Below are 20,607 nucleotides of genomic sequence, written 5' to 3'. Positions count from 1 at the left end.
ACAAGCTTAGAGTTCATGCGCCGCAATATGGATCGTGCTCGTGTGTGGGCGTGCTATGTAAGTCACTGTGTTGGTCATAGGGTTTAAGTGTAAAAGGCTTGAGGAAAGCCACAGACTACAGTATGTAGGCCTATAGGGAGCTTTATGTAAAGGGACAGAAAAGTATCCTAATGTAATTTAATGTATGTATGTGTTTTAAAGAATAGGAAAATAAATAAAATAATGGAAAAATGCAGGTGAGAAACTGTTTGTAAATAAACCAAACGCAGACAATTGTTTTACTATATTTAGTATAAACAGCCGTATTCGCAGGGGACTAGTATCGCCTGGAGTTCTTTAGTAATTGTAATCATTTCCAAGGTTGCCGCTGACCTTAATCCTGTGTGAATCTGCCACGTCTGTAATCTGTAAAGTAAAAACTCCACCGCATATTCCCCCCCATATTTCACAAAACACAGAGGTCAGTTAGTCCTTTAAGAATCAGCATTTCTGGGAGCTGTTTTCTGTTGTCAGACAACTAAACAGCTATGAAATGTGATCGCAGTCAACAGCTGTGCTGTGAGATCGGCTATATAAAAAGCGATATTTCAGTCACTTGATCTAAATGAGCTGCAAATGTGTGTTTATGCTTCTAACACATGCAGAATTGGCTTTGGCATTTACAAGGTAATTACATCCAGGCGATAATATCAGTAAAAACAAATAAAATACAGACTTTGCTTGTCCCATGCAAATGCACCGTGTGAAACACAGATGTGGGGTGGTAATTTATAAATCACATGAGGTCCCCTGGTAATATTTGTCCTGTGCAAATCAGGCTTTAGATGAAGGAAATGAATAATCCAGGTGAAAATCTTGATTCTAAATAAACCAAATGATCCTAATCGTTTTTCTACTGTTTGCGTAAATAGCCCTATTCACACTGACCCAGTAGCGCCTGGGCACCTCTAGTAATTTGAGATAATTCCTGAGGTTATCCATGAATCTGCCATGTCTGTAATGTCCTGCCATATTTCGCGAAATACTGAGGTCATGCATTATATTAGTCCAATGCAAATCAGCACATATTTCTTTTTAAACATCTGTTTTTCTGTTGTCAGACAACTGAATAAGTAAGAGATTTAATTGCAGCTCAAAATATGTTGAGCAGCAGTCAACAGCTGTGCTGTGAGATCCGCTATATTGACATTTAAGTGCGATGTTTAAGTACAGTCACAAAGCATCTGTCACTCGATCTAAATGAGCTGCAAATGTGTATTTATGCTTGTAACACATGCAGAAAGTGGGCACATCAACTCTAAGCTGTACTATTAATGCGGCTGTTGAAGAACCGATGCAGAGCTTATGAAACACTGATGCTACGTCGATACCTTGACATCATATCCAGGGATAATTTCAATACATTTGAGTAAAATTCAGACAGAAACAGTGATGTAAAGGGATCATTTCTAAATCACATGAAGTTCCCCTAGTCCCATGCAAACAGGCCTAAAGGTTTAAATGAAGTTGGGACAGATTTATTAAGAAAGATTTTATTTCTTTTAGATTTCCAACATATACGGATAGGTTTGGGATGGAAGAGTTTCTTAAAATAAGTAACAGCTGAAGGACAAATCTAAAAAGTGCATTTCTTCTTGTACTGCAACAATTGTTGGCAGCAAGAACTCGACAGTTCGCACCAAGTGCTGATGCTTAACAAAAAGAGAAGAGTGTGAAGTGTGACGTCTGTGTAAGGGCAGCAGTGTAATCACGAGAGCTCTCCTGACACCCCGGCGTCTGGTTTAATTATGGACACTTTAATTATGTGAGACAGCAGACTAAGAAATAGGAGCGGCTGCTTTCACTGAGAAATTGATCCCTGCCTCCGAAACATTCTTAGGCGGTCAATAAAACGAATGGAGTCCGGCGTCTGAAACCCACCATCCATCAATCTGACCACTCACAGAGGGGAGAAAGGGCATCTGTGTTGAATTGATATTGATTTATATGTAACTGTACGTCTGTTGTGAGATTTGTGGAACTGATGGGAACTTTCCCCGGCTCAGATGGAGCATGTCCCGCCCTATGACGTGGTCCCCTCCATGAGACCCATCATCCTAGTCGGGCCGTCACTCAAAGGATACGAGGTAAGGAGAAGAAATTAGCTCGTTTGACATTTCACTTCCCCAGTATCCCGTCTCACGCCTGATGTTTTGCCTTTAGGTGACAGACATGATGCAGAAAGCGCTCTTTGACTTCCTGAAACACAAGTTTGAGGGCAGGTAAGAATGAGAGCATCTGTTACCCACGGTGGGCTCTGCTTTAAGTGGTTTCTGCTTACTAACTAGATCGCTGTTTCAGGATATCCATCACACGGGTGACAGCGGACATCTCTCTGGCCAAACGCTCAGTCCTTAACAACCCAAGCAAACACACCATCATTGAACGCTCCAGTACCCGCTCCAGCCTGGGTAAGACGGCGTAGAGACGCTTCAGATCTGCACACGCCACAACCAGAAACACCACACTGAAAAACTATTTTGCTTCCATGACTACTTTCAGACTAATCAAAAAAGAAATCATTGAAAATACACATTTAGGTGTTTATTTTAGTTCATATGTTTAATTTAATGACCTAATTTGCATATTTAAAGGGCCATCCACACCAAGAATGATAACTTCAACCGCTAGCATAACACTCAGGCCAATTTGTTAAATACGCCTGATTTTTTTTTCCATGCATTATTATTCCCTGAGAAATTAACAAGAATGTTGAAAAACGTCCTATCTCGCAATGTTAAATAAAGCGAGAAAAACATTTCTGGATCCGTCCCTTTCTTCTGATCTGGATCAAAAGTTAATGGAGTCTATTCTGGACCGAGACTCATCCTCCATCCAAGTTTCGTGCAAATCCATTAAATGTTTTTTGCGAAATCCTGCTGACGAACCAACCAACAAACAAACACACCCTCCTTGGCGGTTGAACAACTTGCCAGACTCCTCTCATCTTTAAAAAACTTCATTAGACCATATCCTTCAGGAGTTTTTTGTTTTGTTTTGTTTCTCTGTGTAACCTACAGCAGTTACAGGCCATCAGTATCCATTTTCCCAATCTGCCGACACAGCTGGAGCGTGTAGCGTGTAGCTTGGCGCCTTTGTTCACACAACATTATCTTTTTTATCAGTGTGGATGCTCACACTGTCGTCATTATGGTTATAATTATAATTATTGTTCCTGGTGTGGATGGCTCTTAAAACAAAATATCAGAAAACTAAAAAAAAATATGTCTTAGTTTATTATAGTCTTAATGTAAGTAATCAAATTGTCATGGTGATATCTATTATATATTTCAATGCATATCTTTCATCTCAAATTATTATTGTTCTCATACTCTGAGTCAGAAAGTAGCACTTTCATTAGCACATATATACACCAAACTTTTCAGCTTTCTTCCTATCTATACTCGAAAAGTTATTTCTTTACAGATGGGTTTGTTCATCGATCATTCCTAATCTGATTTGTGGAACAATGTGTTCCTCAAAACATGTTGAAAATTGATTTTGACAGCATTTTCTGATTTATGGAGTGATAAAAAAAAAAAAAAGACATATTCAAAATTCCCTCAATAAAAAACAAGCTGGCTTTATCCAATCCAAACATTTGTGTTCATCACATCATGTTGGTAAACATCCATCTTAAATACCTTTCACTATCTGTGTTTCATATCTCTGAATGTTTTTGTTATTTAGACAGATAGATAGATAGATAGATAGATAGATAGATAGATAGATAGATAGATAGATAGATAGATAGATAGATAGATAGATAGACTATTTTCAACTAGTGAGTATTCACGGCAGCAGGATGTTCTACGTGGGATCGGCTGAAAATATACTCAAGTGTTTCACTGTAACAAAGGAACATTTTGTGACTCACCGATGTGTTGTTTTATAGTTTCTGGAAAACAACGGAGCACGATGGCGCTGAGGATATATTTGGCTCTTCAGAATATCACCACATCTTTTTCTTAATGTCCTTTTAGAAACTTATTTACACATTTTAAATTGCTGGTAAACATTTAAATCAAACGAACAAGACTACAAGGGCAGAAAGGTCATGTAGGTGCTGTTGTACATCATCCAAAGACCTGAAAGTGTCAAGTTTTATTTTCTAGTTTTAATTTTACCTGCTCTGACTGCCTGAGTCTGATCCTGGCCTCCTCTCTCTTTCTTCATCCTGTCTTTTCTGCCCTTCACCCGTCCATCCTCTCCCTCGCCCCACCTGCTCTCCTCTCCCTCTTTTGATTCAGACGTACTGGGTACGTATGCTTCTCCTTGCAACCGAACAATGAAGCCTCTCTCCTTCCTCCCCTCCCCTTTTTTCTTCTCACTTGATTCATCATCTGCTCATACATCGTTTGTCTGCCTGTCTGCTTGCCTGTCAGTTTCTCTGTTCCTCATACTTCTGTGTGACAGCCTGTAGTCTCGAACAAAAAGACAAGAATCACTAAACTAAAGCGGGATGAGAGATCCGTGGGAGGGCAGCAGGGCGGCTGGTACCTGCACCAGACGAGGGAAGCCGATACTTTCCATTTTGTGACCTGTGTATACTGCTTTCCATATACTATACATGTGTGCAGTCATATCCAAGAATGTGCTCTATAGAAGCCGGACCTCGTCTCACGAACTCTGTCAACTCTGTGTAGTCGTGGCTGGAGAGCAAGTTTCTCGCTGCAGTCAAATCCAAATTTGCAAAAGTCTTTTTGGAGGTTAATAGAAACCATTCCTGTTATTTCTTTATATGAGTTAAAGTTCGCGTTTCTTATCACTCTGCGGAGGCTCTGTTTTCTGCCTCCAGCTTTAAGGCTCTATCCTTCAGTCCTCTGGAGGCTGCTAAACCGCGTGCAGGGCCCGTCTCTCCGCAGATTGCATTGCCCCCGTTATCTCTCTCTGCCACTGGGATGGCAGCACGCACAGCTCGGAGGCGCTGAGGTTTGACCAGACAGGCGAGGAACATTCTGGTCTCACCGTTTTAATCTCCCTCCTAACACGTCAACACGCTGATAAAGAAAAAAAAATGTGGGGAACTGTACTCATGATGCTAAATAACAAGATTTCTAGGCTGTTGTTGAGGAACAATGAAAACAAAACACCCAAGCAGTCCACAGAGTTGAGTGATTCACCTGATAGATTCAAACACCGCTGTTCCTATTAGCGCTAACAGACACTAACGTTCCACTTTATTTGTTTGATGAAGGTGTTGTTTTGGTTTTTGTGTTCTGTTTTGGTGAGAAACTGTGCCCTTATTATTAGTTAACACAAGTGCCACAGGCATCTCATTCTTAAGTGCCTCCTACCTCCGCAAAAGAAAAAAAAGATCAGGAGAAAAAAAAAAGGAAAATTCTGAATGTTGGGAGGCTGCGACAGAATGAGGATGCAGCACTGCTCCATTTAGCGGCGCTTAAATGGAACTTTAACTGTGATCAGTCGAATTCATACGCTTGGAAGTGTTTTTTATAAAACTTTGACATGCATGATTAAGTACTAACGCCGGTTATGTACTTGCGCACAAAGTAAAGGAAGCATAGTTCATATACAGATGTAATTTACATCATCGTTTTGCTGTCTCGCTGTATTTACGTGTCTTATCTTTGTGGGCCTTCAGCGGAGGTGCAGAGTGAGATCGAGCGCATCTTTGAGCTGGCCCGCACCCTCCAGCTGGTCGCTCTGGATGCAGACACCATCAACCACCCCTCTCAGCTGGCAAAGACCTCCCTGGCTCCCATCATTGTCTATATCAAAATAGCCTCACCTAAGGTATGTCAGATGACAGATGACCTGAGAGTTGTAGCATTTTTTAATGATGTGCTAAGGCTATGTTCAGACTGCAGGCATATCAAGACAAACTGTCAGCACGATTATTTGTTATATAAGTATTACTTGCACGATCTGGTTTTTGTGTCCAAACATCACCAGCCTATCGGCACTGGTTGCTTTGGTAACGATGTAGGCGTCGGTAACTACAGCGCTTTACCAACGCCGAAGCATGAGAAATGTCGAGCCATCGTCTCCGAACAATTTATTTCAGCAAAACTGTCCATGAACTGTTGTTTGCTGTGTTTTCGTCATCGTTGTGTGTTCAGTTGCGAGTGAGACAAGACGCATCTGTTCAAATACGATTTGAATCGAACTTCAAATCATCTTCAAATGTGGTTTGGATCACAATTTGCAAAAATCACTTTTTTTTTGCTCTTCAGACTTCCTAAAAATCAATCTAGATTCAATCAGGGTATGCCAAATGTCAGATTTGGCCTGGCAGTCTGAACAAGGTTTTATTGTCTATCTATATAGAAGTTTCAGTTGTTAGTAGCAGAGTTTGCCGTTCCTTCCCTGGAATCAAATTGTTTATTTACAGTACGCTTCCCTACAGCATTAACTTGGTTGCATCGTCAACAGATACACAGGCTGCCATTCTGTTATATTTAATAAAAAGTAGCTCAAGAAGTTGTTGTTGCTGCCTCCAGACTTCTGGGACCTGTAATATCAAACTACACTTGCAGATGTATCGCCAAATCAACAAGGACTGTAATGTTGAATATTATAACTTTAAAGGTGCCCTGTGGAGTTTTCTAAACAAACAAAAGAACCCAAATGTTGTAAACAAAAGCGAAATCTGCAACAAGAGCCGGCGTATACAACCGTTGCTCCCTAGCGCTACAAGTGGTCAAAAGCTCCACTGCGCACCTTTAAATTTGTCCAAATTATTTTGTTGAATGAGAACATTTATTGGAGAAAAAAATAAAAAATTAATGAGAAAAAAACGGGCAAGCACAGCCAAATGAATAATTGATGTCTCAGTAAATGATTCATCTGTTGTCTCCCTGCAGGTCCTCCAGAGGCTCATCAAATCCAGAGGGAAGTCCCAGGCTAAACACCTAAATGTGCAGATGGTGGCAGCAGACAAGTTGGCCCAGTGCCCACCTGTGAGTTCTGCTCAGCTCCTAGAATTTCTCTTCAAACAAGACAAAAAAAATCCATTAGTTTAGTCACAGAAAAACCAACAGTCATTTTATCATGTGCAGGAATTATTCGACATCATCCTGGACGAGAACCAGCTGGAGGACGCCTGCGAGCACCTGGCTGACTACCTGGAGGCGTACTGGAAGGCGACGCACCCCCCGAGCAGCAATCCTCCCAACCCTCTGCTCAACCGCACCATGGCCACGGCAGCCCTGGCCGCCTCCCCTGAGCCCGTCTCCAACCTGCAGGTACAGGTGCTCACCTCCCTGCGCAGAAATATGGATCTGTGGCCTGACATGGACGGTGCTGTAGCGAATGAGGGGAAAGAGGAAGAACATGCTCTCTGAAGTCCAGCGGAGGGAGGGGGGGAGGGGACAACTCTGGCAACTCGACCTCAACCCTGCAGCGTGCTCTCTTTACCCTGAAGGAAAAGTGCATTAAAATCATGTTCATGCTGTATATAGAAACACAACACAGATGCACGTTCACACACACACACACACCTATGCAGGGAATCTACATATAAGTGAGCTAATCAGGAGCCAACTCAGCTAGTTTAACAACACCCACGAGAAAATTTAGTCTGCATCTGGGCCGGTCAGTGTTTCTTCCCTGCACTGCTTAAACTGTGAGAGCAACTCAAACCACACTGGACTAAAGGAATTACCCATGAGGCACTTCTGCCCTTGTGGCCCCCTCCTCCATTTCGCTGTAACCAAGAGTAAAATGATATCTGGTGACCCCACCCTCACCTCTTTGGCTCCGTGGCCTCCTTTCTCCTGCACTTTTTTCTTCTCTGGGAGGTTGAATCCAGTTTGCTGTCCTCCTCCGTGTTGCCATGGCACCGCCCCTGAAAACAGCAAGTCATGTCCGCCTCTTCAAACAGAGACGCTTCGTTTGGTGGAGGCTGCTGCTAACACTCTGTCCAGTTTTAATCTTTTTATAACAGCAAAGTGCTAATCAGCTAAGTTAGTACTGGCTGCACATCGATGATGATGATGATGAGTTGCACAATGTCTTTAACTGTACGGCACCTGAGCGACAGCATTGCACCAAATGGCTGGAAACGTGTGTTTTTTTATTTATCTCCTTCTAACATTTTTATTCAGGCAAGAAAAATAAATCCAAGAAGAACAAAAGAGCCAACTGCACTTCAAATCTGTTCTTAATTTATGTAAAATCATGTCTCTTCAGTTAGATTTAAAGGTGATATTGCTGCTTTTTTTTCTGCCATGAGGTCAATCTGCCAGAAGGTGGCACTGTTGTAATGGTAGATTTTCAGTCTGCTTGTTAAAAAAAGCTGCTTGAGTGTGTTTGCAGGTAGGTATCATGATTTTTAGAAGAAATCAATCAGTAGAAATAGATTGTTTGATTAATCGAGTGATGAATGTATTTGTTTGTGCATGTCAGCCGTGAACACTAATGCTTTCAAAGTCTTTAAGCTGAAACATGTCATACTGTGGGTTTTTTGACGTCCTGTCTTGTTTGTCCTGCCTCATGCTAACCCTGCTGACTAACAACTGACCGTCTGGTTGTTTTGCTGTTTGTGTCTCTGCATGGTCGCTGTGTGGCATGGCTGTGGCTGGCTGCAGGGGCCGTACCTGGTGCACGGCGAGCAGAAGCGAGAAGGGCCTCTGACAGAGTGCGGTGGCAGTGGCACCCTGCATGACTATCAGACAGACCTGGGAGGGAAACCTCAGCAGCAGCAGCAGCAGCAAACGTACATGCGCTCCTCTCGGGGCCAGCTACGGGGAAGCAGCGGGCGGGGCCTGTCACGGCAAGACACCTTCGACTCGGAGACCCAGGGCAGCCGGGACTCCGCCTACACCGAGGCAGGCGACTCTTGCATGGACATTGAGACTGACCCCTATGAAGAGCCCGAGCCCTACCGAGGGGGTGGCGGCAGCCGCCTCCACCTGGCGCAGCATCACGGCAGACAGGCCTCCTGGGAAGACGAAGGCGCCGAGCCGGACCAGGAGAACCTGAACCACCCCCCGATGCCGAGCCAGACGCAGACGCATGGACGTGCCAAGCTGAGGGAGCGTTACTGCCAGGACCCTGTGGACACGGGGGCCAACATGAGCCGCAACAAGAACCAAGACGACTGGGGGAGAGACGTCTACATCCGCTGAACATCACACCACAGAGGCAAGGAAGGGACTGGACGGACTGAGGACAGAGGGAGATAAGGGCAGGGAGGGGGGAAAGGTTCTGGTTCGGGTCAGAAGGAACTGAAGTGTGTGGGTCTGGGGCCATGCCAGTCAGGCTGACAAAAGAATCTGTTTACATCCCAGTACAATGTAAAGAAACACATCGACTGCCAGATGCCATTCTCATCAACTTCTTCTTGCAATTTATTTATGTTTAGAAAAAAATACTATTGGTCTGTTTTTTCGTTTCCTATGTTAATACTGCATGAATATCACGGATTTCTAAACTGACAGCACGAGGACAGTAATTGTTATGATTGTGAATCTTATGATTGTGATCTGTATGACTCAACCTCCCCTCTGGTAGAGCTGTTGTCTGTCATGTCTGTCCTCTGCAGTCTTAAACAGGGTCTAATGTCATTGTCCCCATGTGCAGTGTCAGGGTTTCTCCTACCTTAATCTCACCCACTGCTTTCACTTTCTAGATGTCATGCTGAGATCCAGGAGTTACGAGTCTCTCACCTCCACTTTCTTATCACCTAGACCTTAAAAAGCTGGTGGAGAAGTTGCCATATTTTAACACGACAGTTTATCGATGTTGCCACACTCATGTCACAACAAAGAGTACACTCCAAAGACGTTTACTTCCTCCCTGATCTGGTTCAGCCACTGTACCCGACCGTACACGTCTGACCCAGTCCTCCCGTTTTCTGTGTTTCCTCTTCCTCGTGGGTGCTGAGGGCGCCCGCTGTATTCATCTGTTCTCTGGTGCAGATTCAAAGCAGCACCACAGTGGTAGTTTTTGTGAATGAAGTGTCCTGCCTTAGTCACTCCCACCTTAAAAACACCCTTATATCAAGAAATCTCCAATCACAAGTGCCGGAATGTCTCGCCAAGCCATGTCCACCACTGCCACGGTGGGATGTCTTAACTCTTGTTACACTCGTTTTCATACCATATCTGTGTGTCTTCGTGTCTCGTGGCTACTCTGCACCGTAGCCCAATGCTGTCGCTGCAGCACACGGCTCATCTCGTTTTCTTTGCACCAGCTTCGTCGTCTGTTTTTCAGGGCTAATGGTTATATAAAAAAGTACTCGTGTGTGTGCGTGCGTGTGTGTGTGTGTGTGTGTGCGTGTGGTTAATCACTCCACCCACTTCCACTCAAACAGCTAGCTTGTCTGATATTAAATACCACTCTATTCTTACTCTTGATTTCTGACTGAATTAGTGTTGCTTTTTTTCCTGTGGACATTTTGCAATTTTTTTTATTTTGAATCTTCAGTTCTTGTGAGGTAGTGAGAGGAGTGGGGTGGGGCGGGGGAGGGGGGGTAGGATCAGCTTTGGTCTTTACTCAGTTAATCTATAATGGAGAATCCATGAATGTCTTCGGTGGGCTGCTTCGGCCCGCCCCGTCTTCAGTTGAATAAATAAATATTAAATAATGATCAGTAAATAATGTTATTGTTGCGTTATCGCAATTGTTAAAAATATGAAATAACATGTATCATTGGTGCCTGATTGTAGCTACATTTTGCTTTTTCTGCCTTTCATTTTTAATCTGTGGATAAATTCGTATTTTAATTAAAAATTTAATCAGAAAAATTACCATTGTGTCGTTTAATTGTTAAGACGAGATGGGATTATCACAGACAGATCTCAAATGGGCAGAACCTGTATGTGTACACATTAATGTTCATTAGTGGTGTTGCAAAATGTCAAACGGACTGCAGTTATATAGCACTTTCGTCGTGTTTTTAACCATTTAAAGCGCTTTACAACACAGGCATGGGATGATATGAACATTTCAAGTTGGAATTATCTTTTCCAACGTAATTGTGATTCACAACATTATCCCGATAATTATCAAAATATTCTTAAAACTCTCAAAATTGCACTAAAACAAACTATGTAATATGTAAGAAACAGCCACCTGTTGAATTCATACTCCAAATAGGGGGCAGCATATCAACAGGGTAACCGCTAACTGCTGCTAACTGTAGCTGCAAACTGTAGCTGCTAACTGTAGCTGCTGTCAGCTGGTAAGTGCAGTTACCTGTGCAGCCATGGTGCTTGTATTCGCTGACTCTGCCTGGACTTGTGGCAACGGGGCAGTGTTGATGTTGTTCACTATCAGAATATCATCTCTTGAGGTACAAACTGGCAAGGGGCTACCTAGTAACAACAAAAGATATCGACATAATGTCAAAACTGTTATTTCTTCACATTCTATTGAATGCTTTAGTTAATTTTTGAACATATTGCCCCTTTAAATAAGTCAATCATAAGGTCTTCCTGCAGAGATTAGACAAATGGTGGCAACCTCATCCCCCTGTCATTCTTAAGCTAAGACGTTGTTTTTTTTATCATGATCCACCATAAAATATGTTATCGTCCCGTCCCTGTTTACAGAACAAGTCAGCATTCACATATTCACACTCACACACACACTCGTACGCTGGAGGCCGAGGCTACCCTGCAAGGCGCCTGCTCATCAGAAGCAATAACCGTTCATACCAGCTCAGTCGCCAAGATATAATGTTAGTAGTTGATGTTTCTGCAAACCACAGATACGTCCAAGGTTGACATGTACCAAACAAGGCATAACACGTTTACATTATACACGTATTACTTCTTAAAACACATATAAAGCTGCTTTTAACACCTGATTTAGATGATTTTTAGGTTTGTTTAATTAATCCAGATTTGACTTATTTTATTTCCCTGTGTTACATTGTCTGCTGTTTATATTTAGATTTGAGATTACCACCACAATTACTTGCTTTTTTTGTGACTCTTTGTTGTGATGTTGCATTTAAAGCACTTTGTAACTGTTGTTAACGGTGCCATATGAATAAAGTTATTATTATTATTAGCCATCTTTCCCATCAGGAAGTGGAGGGATGGAGGTGGCGTTATTATGTAACCAACACAGCTGCCAAATGGTCGACTGCAACTTGAGTCACACCACTGGATATTTTTAAGGACACAACATTTCCAGCCATTTTTTGTGTTGTCAAAACCGACTATTTTTCACTGGAAGTCTGATCGTCTCCATCTGTGATCATGCCGAACAAAACAGGTATTTTAAGCTGAACCATGATGTTTTCCTAAACCTAACCAGAGAGCTATGACAAGAGAGAAATAGAAAATTGAAAAACATTATCTGTGGTTGTGCAGAAACATACTTGGCTTACATTTATTCTGGCGTTCATACACACAATCACACACGGATGGAAGAGCCACCGGGAGCAATTTGGGGTTCAGTATCTCGCCCGAGGACACTGACATGTAGATCGAACCACTGAACGTCCGTTTAGTGGATGACCCGCTCTACGTCCTGAGGCACAGATCACACCTACGAATAATATGATATTTTTAGGCTATATCCCGATACACAATATAGATATTTTGAAATTGTAGAACTAAGCGACAATAATTTTTTTTTACCAAACACCTCAATATGTTGGGATGACTGCTGATACTTTCACAAAATATTAACACTTGAGATTTTTTATAAATGATAATCAGTAAGGTGGATATAATGACTGAGTGGGTAAAGAACAGAACAGTCTGATAAGTTCAGAAATTCACATCACTTTGCTGTAATGCAGCCTTTAAAACCAGGAAAGGACAACACCTGCACCTTATGATGATATATAGTCTTATATCATGATAATTATAGTTCAGGGGAAACAATAAAATATCCTTCCTGAGCAGCTACATTCACATCATTATTTTGAGCAGGGTACAACGAGAGATGAATGTGTAATGATGTGTCTAATATAACACCTATTGTCACCCTGTCTGCTGAACCAGTCCAGTCAAGGTGCTTTGATGGGTGTAAACCTTCACTACATATATTAGTACATCACAAAATGTTCTAGAAACGTCGTCACTTAATTGTTTCCTCATTTGCAATTGCAAGAACTATGTACTGAAACAGATTGTACCTTGTGACTGCAAACACACCTGCCAAATCTTTCAGTTATATTGCAGTTTTGTCTCCAGGATGTGGTTTTGATCTCTCACATCCAGAGTTCTCATCACCTCTGCATCTCGCTGTCAAGCTGTGGAGGAAATGTCACAAAGAGAGGAAGAAGAAGGTGTGGTTTCCATCTGAAAGTCAGACGCAAGCCTTGCATAAGTGTGGTGATTAACAGGGTGTGATGTCAAGAGCCACATGTGCCGAGATGAGAGAACTGTAATATCAAACTAACTTCCCCCACAGCTGAGTTTGTGGAGCCAATTACAGCTGACAGCTCAGAGGCTGTTTATGAATTAGTACCACAGTGTAAATTGACTTTGTCACAAGTCGTCACGCAGAAGGAGCCCTTTCAGAGTGTTGTCTTACATTTATATTACATTATTGGATTATTATTATGGCAAACTACTATTATAGCTCATCAAGATGGAGCTAATATTATCTATTTTATATACTGTTGGACAGTTTTCCATTAAAAAAACATCATAATTTAAATACTGATTATATTTTTTATCAGCAAAATCCTGAATCTATAAATATAGGCAGTAGCTGTGAGTGTTAATAAATGTAGTATAGGGTTAAAAGTCCAATATTCTCTCTGAAATGTAGAGTAAAAGTATAAAGTAGCATAAAATGGAAATACTGATGTACAATACAAGAACCTCAAAGTTGTACCCAAGTACATGATGGAGTCATTTACAGGGCAAAACATAACTGGATTTTTTTTAACCTGTCAGGACAGCTGAGTCGACAAACCACTGAATATTCACAGGGAATAAATGGAAATGAATAAGAATTACAGGTTCGTCTCTCAACTGTTATCATCTTGAATCTCATTGGTTGGAAAGGTAACTTGTCGGTTTACTATGTCAAGTTAATATCATTTTTATTTCCCCTTGGAAAATACCTAGAAGGACTGTACAGTGGAAACTTCAGTAGTTTTGCTTTCTGCTCTCTGTTCATAACAACACTCCCCTGACACAAACAGAGGAAGGAACATAGTTTTACTTCCCTCTCCAAATATGGACTGGACATTTGGGTCATTAGCTGCGTCATCACGTCCACGGCGTGCCAGAAGCAACGCGTTTGTTGTATGTTGCCTTCAAGTGTTCTTGACTAAACTCCGACTTCTGAGCTGCGAGGGCTCAAGCAGGATTTTGTTGACACTTTCAGAAGTCTGATGTAATGTGATTACTCAGTGAGCCTTATAGTAAACAGTTGAGTTTGTTCTTGTTTGTTTAGACATGATGAATAAGATACATTAATAGAAATAGGGAGAACTGGACTTTTGGAGATAGGCCTAAAATAGCCTATTAAAACCTAATCTTCATGGTTGGAGCATACAAATAACAGACCACTGAGGAGCATTAGCAAGCATTTCCCAACTGACTATAATTGACAAATAAAGCCCATTTTACTGATTTACTGATTTAAATAAACTCTTACCGGCAGAAAAAGTGCAAATATCTTCGTTTGTGTGGTTGACTGGTGCTAGTCTGTGTATTAAAAGGTCAATGAATTAATCAATTAATTAATAAACAGGTTTTAGAACTACATTTAAGAAACATGCCTTTAAGAAAAGTGTTTCTGTCACAAAGAAACAACAGCTTAATTATCATATTTGTCACTTTTATCATAAATTATCGGTACGTATTGGGGTATTTTGGGAGAATGACCTATCCCCACAAATATGGGTGAAATTAGCTCTCATAACGGGAAGCATGGTCATCCTAAGACACTGGGAGTCGAAAGACAAAATTAGTTTTAAGGAACAGAGAGATGAGCTGACTAAGATAGCTTCTTTTACACAGATTATCCTCAGGGTTAACAATAGTTCAAAGGTCTGGGCTGCTTGTTTGGAAATGATAGGGAGAAGATGTTTGTTGTTTGTATGGTTTATCTTGTTTTTCTTCGATCTTTATCGCCTACTTGTTTTGTTTCTCTCGATTTGAACACTGGTTGTTTATCTGTAATGGTTGTTCAAATACAGGAAAAGACAATAAAAAGTTTCATCCAAAATAAATTATTGATATAGCCTGGGATTTGTTTGTTTTTTCCATAAATGTACAACCTGTACATTTTATCTTTTTGGCTAAATTTGAGATATTATTACATATAAGTTGCCAAATGCTTTTGTTGCGTTCAATTTCTTTCTGGTTATTTTGATTATGGTCAATAATCCGTAATACAGTTGTTTCTATTATTTTGTCCACCTCATTTATATCAATTAAGGTTGGCAGAAACACATCTCAGTATAATACAATACATTTCAACAACAACACTAAGCTACATCCTTAACAATGATCCAGATTTAGACATATCCCACAGCACCTGAACGCACCATTACTATATCTCTTTGTCCGTGACTCATTCGGCTGAAAAAATACCAAAAGGACTTTCCTCTCAGAGTGTGAAGCACCACCCACTTCTGCTATGCTGAGGCAGAAACTGATATCAGATGAAGGAGCTGAGTTGGTCTGACAGATACTGACTCAAGTTCAGCTCGAGCAGCAGCCTCCACTGGATTTCTACTGTTTCCATTGTGCTCTCAGCTCACACACTTGTTGATCATGGGGTTTCTTCTGACTAAGATGATGGCTGTGTTCGGTGACAGAGGTAAGAAGAACTGAATCTCACACACTTTCACATGTAGGTTACATAATGTTGTTGTTTATCAGCTGCTGTTCAACGCTTATAGGGACATTCACATCCAGACAAGTGAGAGAGTGTAATACACTGACTGCTTTCATGTATCTTATTACACATTTACATATGAATGTGCTTTAATACTGACTGTAGGCTTCAGCTCAACCCTGTGTGTAGTGTATGTACAGTCAGTAATGTAATGTAACTTAGTACACAGTGTTCAAAGTCATACTTGAGTCATTTCGTGTCAAAATATCACTTTGGTCACCCTTACACATAGTAAAAAAGTGAGTACAAGTCTTAAAGTATCTGACATTAAATGTACTTAAGCATCATAAGTGCAAGTAAAAACATGTAGTTACATGTATGTATGTACTGTACAGTATACAGTACTTGAGTAAATGTACTTATATATCTATACGTACAGTATATCTACTCAAGTACTGTACAGCTTTGAGGTACTTTACTTAATATTTCCATTTTCTGCTACTTTATACTTCCAGTCGACCACAGCTTGGAGGCAGATATTGTACTTTTCACTCACTACATTTATTTGATGACATTAGTTACTAGTTACTTTGCAGATTAAATGCTGCATCAAAGCCAAAGGAGCACATTCTGTAATTTATTTATTGTTTTGGCATCAGAAAACTGCTGAAACTGCCAAACTGTTGGCCAGGCCAATCATCAGTCGACCCATAGCATTGTAAATATATGTATAATTTACTTTTACTTTTGATATGAAGTAGATTCATCAGCAGAAAATTACTTGTGATACTTAGGTACATTTAATATTGGATACTTTAAGACTTTTACTTTAGGTAATATTTGTACAGCTGAAGGCAGATATTGTACTTCTACTCCACTACATTAATTTGATACTTTAGCTACTAGTTTCTTTGCAGATTACGTCCTGCGTCAGAGCCAAAGTAGCACATTTTTGAATTTATTTATTTTACCGGAAATTTAAAAAAAAAGGTTCCAATCATCAGAAAAATGCTGAAGAATCACTCGACACATAGCGTGCAAACATACGTATGGTCTACTTTTACTTTTACTTTTGATTCTTTAGTACGTTTAATATCAGATACTTTAAGACTTTAACTTTACCAAAGTAATATTTGAACACAGTATCTTGACCACACAACACTGATGAAAACGATACACCTGAAACTGTGGGACTGGTATTACTGCTATGCAGTGATGCAATAACCTCTCAGTAGACAAGAGATGTTATTCTGTTCTGTACATCACAGTCCTGTACCTGTCTTTATCTTATCGGTGTGTGCACTCCACTCTCCATACATAGAGAGAAATTGTGCAACTCCAGATTAAGTGAGGACACCTGCACCGTTCAGCTCAAATCTAACTTCCTTTTTTTAACTTTCCTACAGAGCACAAAGTCATTGTTGTGGGTTTGGACAACGCTGGAAAAACAACCGTCCTCTATCAGTTGTAAGTGACTTCCTGGAGCTACAATAGTGTCTTTAATTATAAAAATCTGCCTGATGCCGTGTTTTAATTGTTGCTCACTTCCCACACAAACAGTCTGACGAAGGAGGCCGTCCACACCTCGCCAACCATCGGCAGCAACGTTGAGCAGATCACCGTCCGTAACACGCACTTCTTGATTTGGGATATCGGCGGACAGGAGAACCTCCGGGCCAGCTGGTACTCCTACTACTGCAACACAGAGGTACGGCTCATGGCTCTCTCCTCAGACACAGGACATTTGGATGAAACTCCTATCCAAACTGCCTCGTCTGCACTTTTATAGTTTTGATTAACACCAGAAAATCTTGCTTTCTTCACATGAATCATTCAAAATTCAATATATAAACGACAGTTGGGACTCAAGAGTTAAAACAAAAACAGAAAGCTTTCTAAAGGTTTAAAGGCTTCTACACATTAACCCATATTGGCTTCTTATTATCATACCCTACTGCCTGTAGCTTATTCGTAAAGTTACTTATCACTATTACATAATAATTTATAATGTATTACATACGTCTGTGTGTCCCCTGTGATATCATTACACCAGTCACTGATAGTGTGGGCTCTGATAATGTGAGATATGTGCTGATTGGGTGCTAATAACTGATTTTAATGAATGTTGTTGCTCTTTCAGATTGTCATTCTGGTTGTGGACAGCACCGACCGCGAGCGTCTCACTCTAACCAAAGAGGAGCTGCATCGGATGCTCTCACATGAGGTACAAATGAAGAGACGTGTGTTTTTTCTTCCTATGAAATCAGATTGCAGCAGGTTTGGTTCAGTCTGAATGCTGCCTTGACGTAAAGCCTTTTTGTTCCCTGTTACTCTGCTATTCACGTTCAGACGTCTGAGACACACTCCTTGCTCTAATTGCGCAATAGATAATAACCCATGACACAACATGATGAGGAAGTTTCGGCTTAGACTGTGTGACTCAACGTGTTGTCATGTGCCCTAAATGTTTCGCTTAGCTTGCTTGTTCCTTGTTCTTTAAATTGCCTTGGGGACATTTTTAGGGGTTTCCAATGGAAACTTCACAGCTCTGTCAATAACCCCTCTACTGTTTTTTTAGGACCTACAGAATGCAGCCGTCCTTATTCTGGCCAACAAACAAGATGTGAAGGGCTCGCTGACGGCGGCAGAGATCTCCCAGATCCTCACACTCGAGTCCATCACCACACACTCGTGGCATGTTCAAGCCTGCTGTGCCCTGACAGGAGAAGGGTGAGTCTTACTTACACACCTCACACTCTTGCTTTCTGACTGCAGTTATCACGTGTGAGTCAACCCTTAAAGGAACAGTTCACCCAAAAATCTTAGCTGTGGTGCCGTTTATTCATCGAGATTGTTTTGGTGTGAGTTGTAGAGATGTCTGCCTTAACAAAATAAATAATAACAAAACAAGAAAAAACATTTAAACACTCAACTGCAACACTGACACTAATATTTATCCACATTCTGTTTGTATTCTTTGTTAATTTTTTTATGTTGTAAAGTAAAATTCTTACATATTGCACCTTTAATATTTACATCCTGCGCTGTCACGAGCACACGAGTAGATACAGATTAGTAGATGCAAAATTCCTGCACGGTGATACGAAAGAAAATAGTTCCTACATGAAACTCCTCACAACAAGGTCTGTGGATTGTCTTGAGGAGCTTGGTCAAGACACATTGCTGTTGAGTGTTTTAAATGTATTTTTCTTTGAGCTCCAAGATACAGCAGACCACTCTATGACCGATATCTCCAGAACTCAGCAACTCACACTGAAACTATCTAGATGGATAAATAGCACTACAAGTAAGAGTAGAATATGTGTTAATTCTGGGGTGAACTTTAACATGTATGGATCAAATTCCAGATTCTGCTTTAATAACCACCTCTCATCTCTTCTCCCTCTCCAGTCTTCCTGCCAGTCTGGACTGGATGAAGTCACGGGTTGTCGCAAACTAGAGCTCGCTCAAGTGGAACAAACTTCTTCAAACTGAGCCAACCTCGAAGGCACTGCAAAGGTCGCGGTGTCGCGATCATTACCAGTGTTTTGGGCAAAGTCCTGTGAACATGGCGTCTGTTTCGCCACACCTACAGTATGTCTTACCCAGCTGTGTTAAGAGTCTGCGAGGGGCAGCCACCCTCCCGTGTGGCTGAGCCTCAGGGTGTATGAGCAACGGCGACGCCTTGATAGAGATCATTTCAGATTCCAGATGTTGATCAAGGACTGCTTGGTGGTTTGATTATTCTCTAATAATCTGCTTTACGGCACAGATTGGAAGTGCTCTGTGAGGTGCACCATGATTACATAAGATACCCTCCCTGACCAGTGACACCACAAACGTCTAATTGGCGTTCTTTCATGTCACTAGTGTCAGAAACATCATATGTCATTGAATTGTGAAATGGTAATTAAAGCACCATGCATTCATTAATCACTGGGGCTGAACAAGTCATTCCAAACATGTTGAATAATAAGACATTTAAAAGAAAAAGAAGATAATTCAACGCTACAGCATATGTTTTACAGGTAATTGCCATAGGAACTTTTACTTCTCGTTGACTGTAATAACCATGATCTCATGTCGACCTTTGATTGGGGATTCTCCCCATCGATTACTTTCGTTCTTCATTTCCCATAATTGCTCCTGCTGCCAAGCACTTTTAGTGCCCCAACTGGTTACACAATCAGCTTTGAATTGCCTAGTATTAAAGTTCTATCATGCAAGACTTTTACACATAACTGAGAGGACGATATGCACGTACTGTGGCTCCTGTGGCCTCCCTCACTCAGGATACAAGTCTGCACCTGATGTATAACAGTATATTTTGTTTGTAATTTATTTTAAGCTCTTGAACTATTACTTACTGTATATTACAGCAATAGGAAAAGGAGATGGCTGCTAATGACTATGAGTCATATTTAAAATGTATATAATGTATTGTGTGATTTCTTTTGAATAAATATTATTATTGCAAATATGCATTGGGTGTGTTGTCCATACTGAAACTGTGACTTTATTTGTTCCAACAAGCAATACACAGAAAGGGGTTGTACCTGCAATATGAGTAATGTCAAAAATATAGTGTATAGTGCCAACACTCTTACTCACAGCAGCTGTGTTGTTTTTAGAATAAGAAATAAGTTTAAAAGAAATAAGTCAATATTGGCCATATTTGTTACTTTTCTTCTTTGTCTTCTGTCCAATTTTCATCTATTTGCTGGCACTCATATTATTTCCAGATAGCGGAGAAATGCAAAGATTTATACTATAGTCTTAAACATTGTCTCAATGGATGGGTGGAGGTGGGGGGTATGACCTCAGTATTTCTAAAATCCTGGC

At 40.9% G+C, this 20,607-nt stretch overlaps 2 protein-coding genes across 3 annotated transcripts in view; both read left to right on the top strand.

The window, feature by feature from the left end:
- Positions 1-9,131, top strand: part of cacnb1 (calcium channel, voltage-dependent, beta 1 subunit) — a 34,279-nt gene extending 25,148 nt beyond the window's left edge. The window contains exons 8-14 of one of the 2 annotated variants that reach the window (XM_073494288.1): positions 2,046-2,126; positions 2,203-2,261; positions 2,341-2,450; positions 5,645-5,796; positions 6,867-6,962; positions 7,062-7,247; positions 8,592-9,131. In XM_073494288.1, the coding sequence (XP_073350389.1) occupies positions 2,046-2,126; positions 2,203-2,261; positions 2,341-2,450; positions 5,645-5,796; positions 6,867-6,962; positions 7,062-7,247; positions 8,592-9,131 (1,224 nt within the window). Of the gene's footprint in view, positions 1-2,045; positions 2,127-2,202; positions 2,262-2,340; positions 2,451-5,644; positions 5,797-6,866; positions 6,963-7,061; positions 7,347-8,591 lie in introns of those variants that run through there. The other variant, XM_073494289.1, reaches the window with a different exon arrangement.
- Positions 9,132-15,604: 6,473 nt separating this feature from the next.
- On the top strand, positions 15,605-20,249 carry arl5c (ADP-ribosylation factor-like 5C). Its single transcript, XM_073494281.1, has 6 exons — positions 15,605-15,747; positions 17,172-17,232; positions 17,326-17,473; positions 17,906-17,989; positions 18,344-18,495; positions 19,177-20,249. Exons 1-6 carry the CDS (start codon positions 15,702-15,704, stop codon positions 19,223-19,225), a joined length of 540 nt encoding a protein of 179 aa, XP_073350382.1. The 5' UTR covers positions 15,605-15,701; the 3' UTR covers positions 19,226-20,249.
- The last annotated feature ends 358 nt before the right edge of the window (positions 20,250-20,607 follow it).

Source organism: Pagrus major, chromosome 23, assembly GCF_040436345.1.
Source record: "Pagrus major chromosome 23, Pma_NU_1.0".
Classification (NCBI taxonomy): Eukaryota; Metazoa; Chordata; class Actinopteri; order Spariformes; family Sparidae; genus Pagrus; species Pagrus major.
This window is presented reverse-complemented; position numbering and strand designations above follow the sequence as displayed.

Coding starts and splice junctions, on each gene's coding strand:
- arl5c (XM_073494281.1), top strand. CDS start 15,702: ATGGGGTTTCTTCTGACTAAGATGATGGCTGTGTTCGGTGACAGAG. Junction 17,233..17,325: donor ACAACCGTCCTCTATCAGTT/GTAAGTGACTTC, acceptor CCACACAAACAG/TCTGACGAAGGAGGCCGTCC. Junction 17,474..17,905: donor CCTACTACTGCAACACAGAG/GTACGGCTCATG, acceptor TTGCTCTTTCAG/ATTGTCATTCTGGTTGTGGA.